Raw genomic sequence first — 16,649 nt, forward strand, 5'->3', positions numbered from 1 at the left:
TGGAGGGCGGAACAGGGTTTACCCAGAATGCGGTTGTTTGTAGGTGAACGGAGAAGCTGACTGCCACTTAGATTTCCTGCGGTACTTGAACGGGCTGTGGTGTACATGTACATGAATCCCTTGCTCAGTGTGAAACTCAAACGACCTCTTGGGGAAAAGTGGATCCAAACCTCCTGTTTGTATCCCCAGCTCAGTTTGAATCTCAGTTGATCCTTCCAGGGAGAGAAGGTCCGACTTCCTGCCAAAAGGCAAAGACAAAAACAATGTTAAGACTCAGGTTGACAAAAACTCAGTTTGACTCAGCAAATCTCAGCTTGGCTAGAGTACCCAAAACTGGTAAACACTCTGGCGTCGAGGTAGTGGCAGTCAGCAGCTTAAGAACACTCCGTTAACGAGGTAACCATCAGCAGATGTGTGAGGAGGCGGACCAGAACCAGGCGCCTCCTGGTGGAGGAAGGGAGACAAACACAGAAACAAACAGACAGGAGTCCTGACACTAACCTGCTTCTCCCAGTACCGTATCTGCTAAATTACCAAAAGAGCTGGCACAATCTCTTTACCATGTTTGCTCTCATGAATATTATAATCATTATGTCTATCAAGTATGAAATACAGTTGCCAACTTTCATGGAAAAAAATTTGCTTTGTCATATGGTGAGAAAGAGGCATGGGTGCAGTGACAGACAACACAAATATGTTTTTGTGCATTAACATGTTTTGACTGTCAGAAATGAAAATATTGGCTTCATTAACTGGCTGACTTTGATCCAACCAGAAATGCCAAAACTCGACCTACTTGTCCCTACCAACAGCTAGATGTGAACAACATCTATAGCATTTATATTTTACAATACAGCTTCGTGGCAGCAGTAGAGGGGTTCTGGATCGAGAATATTGACAGACAAAAACAGTTTTTATCTAAAATGTAAAGTGTTTATATATTTATTTACAATTTTGATATAATTCCTGCTGTAACTTGGTCACTCTGTAAGCTAAAGACATGTTTTAGAGTCTCTATACTCCAATTAACAATTAATCGATTACTAAATTTGTTGACATTTCAATAATCGATTATTACGATGAATTGTTTCAGAGCAAGATAAAATACATAATATGGGTTAAATAGAGTAACTACAGCCTAGATGACTTCTAGAGTGAAATTAATATTCTAAATGCCCAGTTTTAGTTCCTGTGCTCATGGAAATACAATACATTTATTTGGCGTTCCTTGATTGTATTATTTTGCTTTGTTTTATGATACAGAGAGAATATTTAAAAGATAAGAGTAGATTTTACCTCTGTTTACCTCTGAACAATTGTATATCTTCAAAAGAAAAAACAGGATAAATCCACATATAACAGACATATTTAGACCATATTTTGTTAAATAGGCACAGATTTACTTTCTGTCTTAGTCACTGGTAATTTCAAATGCAAACCTTTTCAAAGTGGAAAAAAAGTCATAATTCCTCATTCATAAGAGCTGGTGATGCTCTAGTGTGTGTAGCCCTTATAACATTTGTATAAATGTAGCAAGAAATGCTGCTTTTCGCTTTAAACAAAATAGACCCTGATTTTCACGTCAAGCATAAAAAAACGAGCATGCATATTTTTGCATAGGACCAATGGCATCAGACCAATAGTGCCCTTACCTAAGTTGAAATCAAACCTACACCCTTGGTGACATAAGTAATGTAACAATGAAAGAATTGGATTCCATATTGAGCTCAGTTAAAATTCATCAATGAAAATTAAACATCCACTGCTTGACTGTAACTGATGGTACAACAGAAAACATGTTTCATGATACAAAAAAAACCAACAGTTGGTAAGGATTTATCTTTAGCAGACCTGATATCTACAGTGTTTTCACTGCTGTTGGGTGTCAGGTTGTGTGGAGCTTTGAAGAGGACCCAAATGCAGAGGCAAGGAGGCAGAGATTAGTTTTTGCTGATTTAATGTAGATCAAAGTAGTGATGGTGAGATGAACCATCCCCACAGTTCATGAAGCTTCATGTGAACATATCACCACCTACTGGTAGAGTGCATAACTTCAGTTAGTAATGTAATCTGGGATTTCTTTGTAATTTTTTTTCTTGTTTGTTTTTTTCAGTTAAGTTCCTTTGAAATTTTTAATCATTGGTCTGTATGATAAAATCTTTTGTAAGTTTTTTGTGTGTGCAAAATGTCTTAGAAGAGAAAAATCATATAAGGTACACTGTTTTACTGCTATTTTAGAGAAATAAGCTCAAGCAGAAAGTGAAAGTGCTTGTTTCTAATTTGGCTGTGTGTTTTTACCCAATCTATATTTGCACTAGGGCAAACCGATGGAAGTTCATGGCTTATAGCTGACGCCACTAACAAGGAGGCATCCTCCCAGAAAGCAATATTGCTTAACACCTATGTTAAAACTGTAATCAGTGGCTTGCTCAGATTTTGATCATTACATTGTTTAATCTAACCAAACTAGTCTTAACCAACTGGGTTGGTTGTTCTTCCAACTTATCTATTCTTAGAATCTATCCAAATTCTATCCAACTGACCGCAACATAAAATCCCACATCTTGACTGAATACTGAGGCTGTTTAAATGCCTGCCAAAGTTCCGGGTGAGCTGAACCACTTCCCAAAGCACGTGGTATGTTGGGCTTGCGAGGCTATGGACGTGATTTATTTTGGCTCCTCCCCCAAATAAAGCAAGCTTCGATACACGGCTCACGGAAACCCACCCTCCACTATTCGACACACGCTTCGAAGCCTCGGCTCATCTTATAACATCACTAGATCAAAGGCAACAGAAGGTAAATTTGAAAAACAAAATACAGCAAACCAAAAAACAGGACATGTCAGGAAAAACACACATGAAGAGCGAGGTATGAAGAGAAACCAGCAAACAGTAACTGAAGAGGAGGAGTATAACTGCCAAACAGAACAAAGACTAGGCTAATCAGCAGATTGGGAGCAGGTGTGGACAGAAGAATCTAGTAGGGAGCAAGGGGAAAGAAGACTGAAACAAGAGGGCAACAAAGGGTAAACAAGAAATACATAAGAACTGAAATACAATTAAAAAACAACTACTGTAGAATAACACCAACTAGAAATGAGACCAATGAAAACTCAAATAGAAAACTGAAACGGAACCAAGAACATGAAAGAGGCAGGAACAAACCTGGTTGGTTTACATCATTAGAGAATCACACCAGGATTCCTTCATTGTGATATTTTTTTTTCTAATGTACTGCAATCCAGGAATTTTTTTTGCATTTAGTATTACTTTAATGGGTTAATTCAGACTACAATACCAAGACTCTCTCTGTCTAAATACCAACTATAATAAAGAGAACTAGAATAGTTCATGCCGTTTTAAGTATAGCCTACTGTTATAATGACCCATATTATCCTAACTGGATTTTACTAATGTGTTTCTATGGTGACAATCAGATTGCCTAAATGCATTTTTTCCCTTGATTTGTTATGTTATTTTTGAGTGGAAGCGAACAGACTTAGCTTTGTACATTTTTAATGGGTTACAGCTTTTAAATTTTTGATTAGAGAGATCGGGAGCTAAGTAAGACACTGCTGATTGACAGCCATCCAGAGAGCCAAACATTTACAGTCCACTGAGTGGCTTCAAAACCAGAAGCTAATAGAAGAACTAAAACACTACAGTCGAATGTTTCCTTTTTCAGCTTTCTATTTTTATTTTTTTTTACATTCTAGTTAAATAGTGCTATATTTGAAAAATTCCATTTATGGCTCTCAGATAATAGCTTTATGTGTTCAGCCTGTATTATTAATTTGATATCACATTGACATAACATCAATATATCTACACACAGTTTATTTATAACCGGGCTGAGTCTCTCTCTCATCTTCACACTTGCTAAAATTTCAGTCAACTCAAAGACACAGTTTAAGCTTTACACACGAATGTTTTGGCTTCCGGACTTTCACGCAGCATGAAAAACAACAACAAAACACTCTCATTTAACCTCAGAAACACTTTTTCACTCCATGTCCTGCAGCTTGGAGGCCCTGCAGTGACAGAATCAGAAGACTATCCTCACTGTTAGAAATAAAATGTTGGTGTTCTGTCAGAACTGCAGTATATCTCCACACAAACATCTTTAAAGTACAGAAAGTTTCTTAGATTCTTCGTCTCCACAGTAACTGCCTCTAACTTTAGGTGGATGCCTTGTTACCATGGCAGCGAGGTCTGTCTGTGGACCTGTTATAGATTATGGGATATGATATGTTTGGATTACCTTTGTGCATTTGTGAGGACTTTCCTCAGTTATCCTAGAATTTTTTTGTCTTCGTTTTCAATGTTTTCATAAACTGTGTCTTTTTAAATACCATTTTCTCTTTTTATAGTTTCTTTTTGTTTATGGGCTTTTTCTTGTCATCTCTGTTTACAAGCATGATCTCCGTTTTTACATTTATCTCAATGACCATAATGTTTGGTCTCTAGTTTTTAAATTGATTCATTTCTTTTCTCATGTAGTTTATAACTATGCTAGTATTTCATTGCTCCATTATCCTAATTTAAGTTACATTTTTTCTAATTATCATTCCTTTATTATTTGCTTGCCTCTGCTCTGCTTTTCCTTCTCTTTCTAATGTCTTCCCTCTATCTGATTCAGGCAGGGTTTTTTAGATTTCATTTCAGATTTTTCATAGTTGAAGGACTTTATACTGCAAAGTGAAATATCAAATATTCCTCTGAAGGATGAAGATTCCACTGTGTTACAGTCACAGTTATTTCTTGATCCCCTGTCCTCGGTTCTGTTTGTCTAGGGAAATGAACCTGCGTCACTGTGGATGCGTGGTGTCTCCACATAAAACGGAGGCCTCAGAGAGACCTGATCCTCTCTGTCACAGACAGGGAGGATCAGTGGATTTTATTGTAATTTCAGGCTCAATTTCTCTAGTTTGACTCCATTGTAAGGCGTCAAGACTTGTTTGGCTGTTTAGCTTCAGGCTGCAACTCCTCGTGTAGATCACAAAGCTGCAACATCTGAACCAACCCAAAATAATCTCTGCATCACTGTATCACTCTGTAAAACACAAAACTGTCATTACCAGAAAGAGGGAGAGAATGTGTAATAAAGTGATCTGAGTTTCATCGATAATTCTTTGATTTGCAAATAAAACCAGTTGTTTAATCTGTGCCTGAAGTGTTTTTCTCTGACCAAGCTGCTCACTCGGGGGATGAAACCAGCTTCCATTTTGCAGCATTTCTCTATCTGAGCTGGGGTTTCTTTTAGTGTCTGTGACTTTGATGGATCTCGGCAGATCTCAGATTGTAGATGTCACCAAGGGGTTAAAATTATCCTTACAGAGATAAGTACCCCTTAATGTTTATAGCAGTGTTAAATGAGGGATGTGAAACCAAGGTCCAGTGTTTGTTCATTAAATAACAAAGTCAGCTGCTGTTAAATGGACTAGAATTTGTTACTAAGCAACAACCTTAACTCAGTGAATCTAGCTCAGCTCATAATAAAGTTTCTTCTGTTGGTCAACCTGACTGCCTGATTACACCTGGTTTGGAGATTTGAACAGCTGACACATTCTCAGAGATGTGCATTGTTTCCATGACCACCTATGCATGTTTTGTGCACACACAGTGTGGCACTAATTCAGGTCTTATCTTTCAGATTGTCAGCATCTCTAGTGCAAATTATGGATGAATATAGAAGCCAACAATCACAAACACGTACATTGTCACAAATTCATACAATTACAAGAGGAAAAATCCACATCCAGTTATTTATCAGAAACCTTTAATAAATTCTGACTATTGAGAAACTAAAAGTCAGATGCTGTTTCATCTCTTTGTATTTTAGTAAAAGCTCTTTCAGCTCTCAAAGTTTCCCCTCTGACTGTTTTAGCACTAACTATGTTTCAGCTCTAACCCATGTGAAGCTGTGGGCCATTGACAGACAGTGCTTTCAGACCATCATGATGAGAACCGGCCTTATCAAACATTCTGAATATATGGACTTTCTAAAGAGGTGAGTATCCAAGAAATATATGATCTCATCACCGTATGCACAGATACAGTCAGTAGCTAAAGTTCAGCTGGTGTGTACAAGCTGTTTTAGAAACATAAAATGTTATACAGTACCTTTCAGAAAGTATCCATGAACTTAAGGAAAAACCATAGACAGAAACTGAAGTGTGGCTTTTTGATTTACGATTTAATACTGATTAACGACTGAATTCTGCCTTTACAGTGTTCCAACCTTCAAGGGTCTTTCAGAGGAAACTCTCAGTAAAATGGCAGATGTCATGGAGGAGGTGAGTCCATCGTCACAATCATCATAATCTCTTCGTCTTTTGCTGTGAATCATTTAGTCAGACACTTTGCGTCTGTGTCCAGACTCACTATGATGATGGAGAGTACATCATCCGACAGGGCGCACGCGGCGACACCTTTTTCATCATCAGCAAGGGGAAGGTTAGTCTACCCTTCTCCTCCTCTGCCTCGATGCTATCAACATTATATATTCTAAGGAGACCTGATCTACAAACATGCTCCTTGCCAGGTGAACGTGACTCAGGGGGATTTAGTTAATCAGGAGCCAATTCACCTGAGGGAGCTGGGCAGAGGGGACTGGTTTGGAGAGCGAGCGCTCCAAGGGTAAGACCAGGATCCCCCAAGACAACTAGCAACACTCAACCTTTTAGCTCCATTCAGCCATCCATCCTTCCATGTTATCTATGTGTTTTTCATTGATGCCTTCAATGTCCTGTACAGCCCTCCATCCAACTATCTGATCATTTCTTACTCATAGAATTCACATTGAGCTACATGTTAGTTTTATGAATTGTATAAATAAACAATCTTTTTTTTAACTTTCTTCAAATTCTAAGACATACATGTTTGAGAAAAAATTGTGTTGAAAATGTAAAATGTTTATTCATCTGAAATAATCACAGATTATACATTCTTCTGTGCTCTGAATGAGGTTAATCCTGTAGTTTGTTCTCAATAACTGTATGTGTGTTTTCAGGGAAGACGTGAGAACAGCCAACGTCATTGCTCTTGAGGCTGTTACCTGCCTGGTTATCGACAGAGAGTAAGTTCCCCATTGTTTCAGAAGAGTCTAACACGCCTGGACACAGCAAAATTAAACGTCTTCATTTTCCAGTGTTGATGTTTTATGTTAAAAGTATACAACATCTAATTTAAGTATGCAAGAATCAGCACTTATCAGGGTTAATTTTAAAATAACAATTAGCAGAGTTTCTCCCAGAATAAATTTGAACTCGTGCACTAACGACAACTTCAGAGGACTTCGCAGTAGTGGTGTAGGATGCCAAAGTTCATCCTACAGCTTTAAATGTAAATCCCTTTTTTTTCCCACAATGGGAAAATTCACTCTCTGGTCTGTCACTCTGTGGCACCGGGGGAGCAAGGTTAAGGGTCTTGCTCAGGGAGTCAGAGTGGCAGTCTGTGGGGCTTGAACTCAGAGCCTCCAGGACCCAAACACAATGCTCTAACCACTAAGCCACAACTTCCCCCTTTAGGGTCACTGGTTCAAATCTCAGCTCAGTCATTGTATCCATGGGCAAGACACGTAACTCACACTGATGAAGTATTAAAGGTGTTCACATAGGAGCCCCTTTGTTATGCTGATCAAACTCAGCTATATGATCTATGTTAACTCGTGTTAACTTTTAACAATATACTGTATGTTAAATAAGTTCAACCCTGAAAAATAAACTATTAAAAGTGTTGCATTTTCAAGTGTAATTTGAACTTGATCAAGTCTGGACCAATACAGACACTTTAAAGTGTTGAATTTAATTCCCTAGGAGTTAAAAGAACATTTCTAGATTTGCTGCATAGAAATGAAACATCCAACAGCTTTGTGTTCAGTGTAATCATTCCACAGACCATGTTTAAAATATTAGATTTGAACTTTGGGAAAAGGCATGACAGGTTTGTTAGGTTGATGCTGCTCTCTGCTGGCTTTCTTAATAAACTGCATAACCTGTTATTTCATATTAGTATCTGTTCCTGTCTGTGTAGGAACAGATATTCTTGGTGCAAACATGAGGCTACATTTAAAGCTTCCAACAACTTATCAGAACATCTGCAGTTATCCACTGGCTTGCAACTGCAATTTCAATTCATTTGCAGTCCCTAACCTGCAGAGGTGTCAAGTAAAAAAGTACAAATACTTTGTTACTGTACTTAAGTACACTTTTTAGGTATCTATACTTTCATCCATTACTTATTTTTCTTCCTACTTCTGACTTCTACTTATTACATTTTCACACGAGTATCTGTACTGTACTTTCTATTCCTTAAATTTTTAAAACAAATGTTACTCGTTACTCTTGGAAGCTCTGTCTACAACATTCTAATTGATTTACCTTAAGACTGCTGAACCTTCTCAGAAACGTTGCGTGGTTCAAAGCGGTCCCAGTCCAGTCTAGTTACTTCATATCTTAGAGAGTATTGTGTTTGTCTTTGCACAAACACCAACCAACTATCAGGACTAATCTCCAGCGACATCTGTATTTGGGACCACTTTTAACTTGTCACCATGGTCTGGTCAGACCAGGTGTTCCAGGAGAGACTAAAGCCTCATGCTGGTATTTATTGTAGTAAAAGTATCTAATGAGTCAATCCCTTTTGTTCCTTCAGCTCATTCAAGCATCTGATTGGTGGACTGGATGACGTCTCAAATAAAGTCTACGAGGATGCTGAAGTCAAGGCCAAGTAGGTTCCTCAGTCACATCATCATAAGGGTTGGGGTAGGCTAAAAAAAGTTAAGCTTTTTATTAAAGTCTTCCAATTTTATCATATAACAATTATTTACAAATCTATTCACTGCAGTTAAGTAAGAACTGACAAAACACAGCCGGAATTGAACTCAGGCGGTTGTTTTATATCTCCAAACATAAAACTGAGGTACCGGTAATTTTACTTTCTGTTCTAAAGGTTCAAGACAAATTAGTAGTGTTTGAAGTGCAACACCAACATTTTTTTATATTTACTGAATCCCCTGTTGCTATATATCCAAGTTAGTTTTATAAAACACACCAGGTTTGAGGAAAGCCAAGATGAACCATAATGAACAATAATGAAACCAAATATTTCTCATTGATCTGACTAAGCTGTTAAGATTTAATTAAGCAAAAGTTCAACAGAAGCAAAAATCCAAAACATAAATCCACAAAAACAGGGAAACAGGAATAATCACAACAAGGGGGCAAAAAATGACGACAAACCAGCAAAGAGTGACTGAACAGGAGAAGAATATATGGGAGAGAGAAACAAAGACCAGTCTAATTAGCAGATTGGGAGCAGGTGTGGACAGAGGAGGCAAGAAGGGAGCTAGGGAAAAGGAGACTGACACAAGGGGGCAAACAAGAAATATCTAGGAACTCAAATACAATCAGAAATAGATAGAACTCAAAAATTGAAATAAGACCAATGAAAACTCAGAGATAAAACTTGAACAGAACCAAAACCATGACAGTAGTGTGAACCTATGAGCTCTGTGATGTTTCTTAGTAGTTACTTTATATATGGGGATGTTTCTAGCAGATCAGCTTCCATTTAGAATAGGAACTAGGACCAATCTTTCCATAATTAGGAATAATTTCAGAAAAAAACAATATATAGCTTAATGCCTAAATTTCTTTTCATAAATAGTTGAATAAACAAATCAAATGGATATGAAATGCAACAAAATAAAAGAAAAAAAAAGAAAATCAGATATTTCTATAAATATATATATATATATTTGAAATTCAACCTTTCTCTGTTGCATTTATTCACAATTTTTTTAAGGTCCCTTAGGGTAAGTGGACAGTCTTCCAAAGTATTATGTATAAAGTCATTCACATTTAAGCCTCGATTTAAAAAAAAGCATGACTCATTAGGAGACTTTTTTTTCCTGATCTAACTAGAGAAAGCATATTCCCGCAACTTGAAATTTAAATTTAGTTTTTTAAGCTTTTTTAATCATATGTTCCAAAGATAAAAAGAAATAACCGTAATAATTAGGAACAATATTAATCAATGGATTATTTATAATTTTAAAATAAACTGTAATTGAATTATTTCTCTGTTCTTTTTAAAAATTTACTTTCTATAAATGTCACCTTAAAAGGTTCATATATATTAAATATTCATATTTTGGACATTTAAAATACAATTATTTTATTTTCATGTAATCATCAAATACGTCAATGATTGTCTTTGAAAAAGTTTCAATGTAATTTAGCCACAAACAGGTGGAGAAACGGAAACTTTTAGAGGCATTTGTGGGCAGTAGACATTCATCCAATCAGGATTTAGCTCATGCTGTAAACAAGCCGACATACAGTAACATTTGAGGGTCATTTGACTTCAAGTCATGTGACACCATGTAGCTTGATACTCTTATGTTTCCTCTTATGGTATAGATTTGATATGGCACACACACACACACACACACACACACACGCACACACACATTCATAAACCAGATGCTAGCTGTCTGTCACAGCTGTTGTCATGGTGGTAAACAAAAAACAGTGAAACCTGAGTGTGCATTTGTCCTTTAGTGCTGTGTATTCGTTAAACTTTGTTCTATTCAAAAATCTGAGTTTTATTTATAAATTTAAGCTGGCTAAAGGAAACAGGAAGAGATTATGTTAATTCTTAATTGGCAGAATTATTTTGTAAGTTTTATAAATACCCGCTGACAGCAGAGAAAACTTTAGAAATCCCTATTTGTTCAATTTAAACTTTATGCATCCTTTTGAAGGAAGTTTTTTTTTTTTTGTTATATAAAAAAAATATTATAAAAACACACCAACAATCTAAACTTTACAAGAAACCGAAAAAAAAAACAATACTTCAAAAAAACAAACAAAACATTTTAAATTCTGTATCTTGTCTCCAGTCTCCCTTTATTTAACCTTTTTAAACATTATTATTTTTACTCTGCTGGTCTTTCTTATCATTGTGTACTTTTTATTTGTAATGAGCTCTTTATCTCTTTCTTACCGTCGCCTTATTTTAGACTATTTGAATACAGGCCAACAGTAGCCAGAAACCTGATTCCACTTCTTCCTGGAATCAGTCTGGTCCTGCATGTAGAACTGAAGAGGCTTTGTTTGCCAGTCCCAATATAGAAATATGGGAAACATTATCAAAACATAAAGGTATGATGACAGTATCTTAAACTGTTTAGCCCACTCTTCTTCTGAGATTTCTTCACAATTCCCAACAGCTCTCAGTACCCTAGGTATACAGTATCAAGTAGAGATAATGGTTTAGACTATTATACAAATAAATAGTAAAAACAAAATCATATATTGTATTTTCTTGATATATTTTTTGTTAGATTAAGTCTCTCACAGTAGACATTCACCTACAATGACTTTTTCAGACCCCTCCGTGATTTCTAACTTACAACATAGCAAGGGTATAAGTATTCAAAAACTTCTTCTCCTAACCTTTAACTCAGTTTTTACTTTAAAATTGTTTGGCTTAAGTATATGGACCAGTCAATATGCCACATTCACTATGCTTAATAGTAGATGTTTGTGCTAATATCCTGTCATACATGACCTTTTGCATTCCGAATAAACATCTCTACTTTGCAGTTCGATCCTTTCCAATGACCCTCTTGTTTCCTTTTTGAGCTTTGACCTGGTATAAGTTCTTCATTTTATTTTATTTTATAACTTTCTGTTTTTTATTTTCCTGATTTCATTTTTTTTTATTTTATTGCATTATTTCTTCATCTTAAACATTTTTATTCAGCATTTTAGATAGTACCTACTCTTTTTAAAGTGGTTTGATTTTAAATTGGCTTGGTCTCTTGCAAGAAGCGTTCTTACGAACAGATCTGATCTTTAATCATCTGTACGAGTGATCTTGGAGAAAATGTCACATTCACTATTTTCTTCCATTTCTAATCTTCCCTCAGGTAGGAACAATTTTTATGAGTGCTTCAGACTTGATGTAAAAGTGTAACGCAAAAAATCAGCTGTTATCCAAACCTAGTTTTTCTCTAAATGACCACAATTGTTGCTACTTAGAAGAAATTGTCCATTTTATGAGGTTACATCATATATTTCATCCAACTGCATTACAGTATAGACATTTTAATGATACGTTGTATGAGAGAGATGGAGCGTGAGATGAAGGGAAGACAGATGTGGTCTGGAGAGATACAGGACACGTGTTTGCATGTATTAAAAGGAGATTTTGCAGAATACTGTGTCGTGTTGGTATATATTTTTTGTAATTTCTCTGAACAATGCAGACTGATCTAAAGCTACATTTGCTGGGGTGTCAACTTGACTAAAGATAAGCAAAAATCTTTCTTTCTTGTTTAATATACTCTGAATAAATAATTTATTGTAGGACTTTTTTAATTGGTCATTTTAGGTAAGGAAAGTCTGATTTAGGATCTTGTGAAAACCAAGCGACTTGATTTTGTGGCTTGCTTTACTTTAGATTATTTGACAATTTGTCTAACTTTGTCGGCTCACAGATGGTTCCTTTGAGGAGATATGGAAATATTAGGACAATAGTGCGCAGTAAATGGCCTGTAGATTCTTGATTTAACTAGAGTTTAGTGACTATTAGTCCTTAGTAATGTGAGGTAGATAATATGTTGTATGTTGATGTGAAAGAACCTCTTTCCCATTAAGGAAAACGATAAACTCAATCCTAATGTTGATCCCTGGATACAGAACAGGTCAGAAAGCTTTGAGGAACTCTGATAGAAAATGAAACCTGGGAATCCTTTGCTTTTTTAGGTCTGGACAGTCTGTGCTCCTGTCTCCTGACACTGAGCCAACCTCTTTAATAACTGACCTTCCTTTAGCAGCTCAACCTTAGAGCAATGTTTCCCACCTCCTAAAAATACCCATTAGCAGCAGCAACTCCCACTATTCAGGCTGTCCTCTCGATGCCAGCCTGCAGGAGTCAACCGCTGCAGAAAGGACTAACATCTCAGGGTCTAGGGTACAGTCATTGAAGTGTCCTCAGTTTAACTGTCCCACCTCGGCCTTCTTTCTTTCTTTTTGTGCGTCGGTCAGAAAAAAGTAAAGTGATTTGTTCGGAGGTGATGCTGTTCTCAGTTTTTCCTGGATTCTGACAGCAGTTTGTTCACTTCAGGACCAGCCTCTTCTCACTAGCCTTATGCACAAACCTCTGGAGGATCCGGCAAAATCACCGCCCGGCCGGTACCTCCACAGCAGAACTCTGCAGGTCCACCACTGCCATCAGTGCTGTCCACACAATGTAAACTGGACGTGGAGCTCATCCTTTGAGAAGGCTCTGTTACAGACGCTCTGCCGAACTTTCTCGTGAGGTTCTAAGATTTTGTGTCTTTATGCCTGTGACTAAAAACATATTTTTCTGCTGAAGACCAGTGAGAAAATAATCTGGATCCTGTACATTAGGTTTCACTCCTTAATATATCCATCAACCGATTAAAGGCTGGTTCAGCCTCTCTGCTCAGCAAGAGCACTTTTTTTTTATTATTCAATTTATTGAACACAACTTGAACATGAGAGAGTTGCTTCCCACCCCAGTGAGGCGGAAGCAGGAACGCCTCCCCAGCCTTCCTTCTCCTTCTTCTCACTCCTTCCCCATCACCTCCTTCTCCATCCAGACCTCCAAGAAATTTCCATTCTTCCATGTGGTTAAGTCCTGCAGGTAAGACAGCAGGGTCTTCCATTCACTGGACAGACTTTATCCAAACAAACTCTCCGTCAGAACGGTACTTTTGTTCAGGATTTGTCATGACGTGATTTTGTTTTTTAACTTTCCAGATACGAAGCTGAGAATGCCTTCTTCTCCAGCCTAAAGCTTGATGACTTCAACATCATTGATACTCTGGGAGTGGGAGGATTTGGACGAGTTGAGCTGGTACGTCTCAAGCTTTTGTCAGTGACTCTCTAATGCAGCTAACAGGAGCTTAAACCTAAAATCTGATCTGGTGAGATATAAGTTTCTAGAAGCAAGAAAAATCTTCTCCACTATGACTGATGTTGAACAAGTTTCAGAAGGTTTCAGGAAAAATAAACCACTTCAAAGTTTGAAACCAGTTATTCAATTCCATTATATTTAAACAGAAACAATATAACATCACAACCCTGCATGTTGCACAGCTGAATGACACAAATCAGTGATTAAGAGGCTTCTGCAGCACTGGATGGCTGCTGAGGAGATCTTACAGTCATTTTAATCAGGTGTCTTTCAACAGAGAGATGCCAGAAATATGTAGGGCAGTAGTATTTGAGGACCAGGATTGAGAAGCTCTGAGTAACTGTGCTATGTTTCTAGTAAATCATTGCTTGTAACTAAAGAAAAGTCCTCATGTGCTTCAGAGATCATAGACCTGCAGTCCTTGACCAGAACAGGTGTAGGGATATTCAGTTAGAGGTAGACGGATGGAGGGGGGAGCTTTTTGACGCATTGCAGCTCAAGGAGTTGGGTTTCCCTACTGCAGGAGGCGGGGTTGGAGCTTACTGTTGGTATAAGGGAAAGCCCTGCGGGTTTAACCAAAAACAGATTGGATTCCAGGCTCGGGATCTCCTCCTGAGGTATTTTTAGTTGTTGTGAGTTTAAAACTGTGCTGTGAGAAAGAAGTTGACCTCTGGCTGTGGAGCGCCTGTCTGACCTCACCGGATCCCTAATGACATCATCTGTACTAAGAATATGACTGTTTTAGAGTTACAACATACAGCTTCTTTTACTGCCTTTACTGTAATGTAAACCTATATATTCCAGAACAACTTTTTTGGGGGATTTCCTGGTATCACAGTGAAATATTTAAATAAATATTAAAGGTGAGCATTTAATGCTACTAATCAAAAAATTCCTTTATCTAATAAAAGAGGTAAGTTTCCAAACATGTCAGTAAAACCTTAGTTACTAAAGGTAGCTGCAGGTCAATCTGCTCCATGAGTGGAAACCCATCTTCAGTTCCCTGTTTTTCCATCACTGTTGGCAGAATAAGAGGGTCATGGGTTGGAACTGGAGCTCAGATAACCTGACATGGAGAATCCGTCCAGGAATAGAGGATTATGTCATGAACTATAAGAAGCACAGTGAGGTGTTTACAGCCTAAGCAGTCCTCATGTAGACCATACTATCACTAAAACATACTATTGGCACTTTAAACTTGTAGAAACGACTGATGTTTCTAAAATAAGCACAGTTTAACAGTTTAATATAAAATAAATAATAAATAATAATACTAGACACAGCTCTAAGATTCTGACAGTGCAGAACCAGAACTTAGAATAGCATAATTTCTATACATGCACAGATATTGTAACAATCAGAAAATGCTATTTATTTATTATTTATTTCGAGCTGAAATGTAACAATTTGAGGGATTTTTAAAGAGCAAGGAAAATCTGACGGGAACAAAAAAAGAGGTGGGAAATATCTTTACAGCTAATCCAGTCGTTATAAAATTATTTTAAAAAATGTAATATTTGAGAGCTCAAGGTGAATGTTTCTGTTAAAGACCTGAATGTGTCTTGAATAAAATGACAAGTGTTAATATCAGGATATAAAAAAAAGGTTAATCATAATTTAATCATTTGCTTCGTCAATAACAACCAAACGCAAAACACTTGGTTGCATTTTGTTTTTTATTATACTAACAAAATTAACAACTCAGTCGAAATTCCATGCAAAATGAAATATGATGTTAAGAGGAATAAAAGAAAATGTTTATCAGGTGAGAAAGCTTTAGAAAGCATAACCAACATCTAATTTATTTCCCATCATGTCACAAAAAAATGCAATGTCATGTTAGCACCAAGTGCTGGATAGCAATGATACCACATTATGATGCCCGTAGGCATAGGTATACCTTTAGCAATCTGTTCTATAAACCTTATAACATTGAAGACTAAAGAAATTTTGTATTTCAGGTGCAACTGAAGAATGAGGAAGCTAAAACATTTGCAATGAAGATTCTGAAGAAACGTCATATTGTGGACACGAGGCAGCAGGAGCACATCCGCGCAGAGAAACACATTATGACTGAGGCGCACTCAGACTTCATCGTCAGGTCAGAATATTCTGAGTCTTTATCTTTAATTTGCTAAGTTATGTAGTAAAACCATGTCCTGATAGAAGTAATTCAACTTCAGAAAATTCAGGGTGGATTTATATCTTTCTTGTTTAATCTGCTATAAATGGACCAGATTGATTTCCCCTCTCTTGGCCATTTACAGTAGTACAGGTATGAATACATTCAAACCAGTAACAATTGGAGGATTATTTAGCTGATAGGGAGCAGGTGTAAACACAAGTAACTAGAAGGAGCTAAAGGAAAGGAGACTGGCAGAAGGGGGCAACAGAGAGCAACTCAAAAAATACAACACTGCTTAAATATAACAAGAAAAGTAAAAGAAAGCAACTACACAGAATGACATAAATCAAATTGTAACTACAGACTTAAAAAGAAACTAAAACAGAAGCCCACAAAGGGCAGGATCATGACAAGTTCACTTGCTAAATGAATAATGTAAGCACAAATCACACCAAGCAAAAAAGATAAGCTTAGGATAAACTTTTGGTCCAGATCCAACATGAATACCTCATAACATCCCTGGTGTGAACAAACCCTTAAATCTAGTATTAGTTATTTTATCTGGAGG

General features: G+C 36.9%; 1 protein-coding gene across 1 annotated transcript in view; it reads left to right on the forward strand.

Annotated features, from left to right (window-relative positions):
- LOC107101336 (cGMP-dependent protein kinase 1-like) overlaps window positions 1–16,649 on the forward strand; it is a 63,004-nt gene that overhangs the window by 42,931 nt on the left and 3,424 nt on the right. Inside the window, exons 4-11 of the mRNA XM_015400212.1 lie at window positions 5,908–6,013; window positions 6,236–6,299; window positions 6,382–6,459; window positions 6,548–6,642; window positions 7,016–7,081; window positions 8,659–8,733; window positions 13,800–13,896; window positions 15,918–16,057. Coding sequence (XP_015255698.1) covers window positions 5,908–6,013; window positions 6,236–6,299; window positions 6,382–6,459; window positions 6,548–6,642; window positions 7,016–7,081; window positions 8,659–8,733; window positions 13,800–13,896; window positions 15,918–16,057 — 721 coding nt within the window. The remainder of the gene's footprint in view (window positions 1–5,907; window positions 6,014–6,235; window positions 6,300–6,381; window positions 6,460–6,547; window positions 6,643–7,015; window positions 7,082–8,658; window positions 8,734–13,799; window positions 13,897–15,917; window positions 16,058–16,649) is intronic.

Source organism: Cyprinodon variegatus, unplaced genomic scaffold (assembly GCF_000732505.1).
Source record: "Cyprinodon variegatus isolate N-32 unplaced genomic scaffold, C_variegatus-1.0 Scaffold1082, whole genome shotgun sequence".
Taxonomy (NCBI): Eukaryota; Metazoa; Chordata; class Actinopteri; order Cyprinodontiformes; family Cyprinodontidae; genus Cyprinodon; species Cyprinodon variegatus.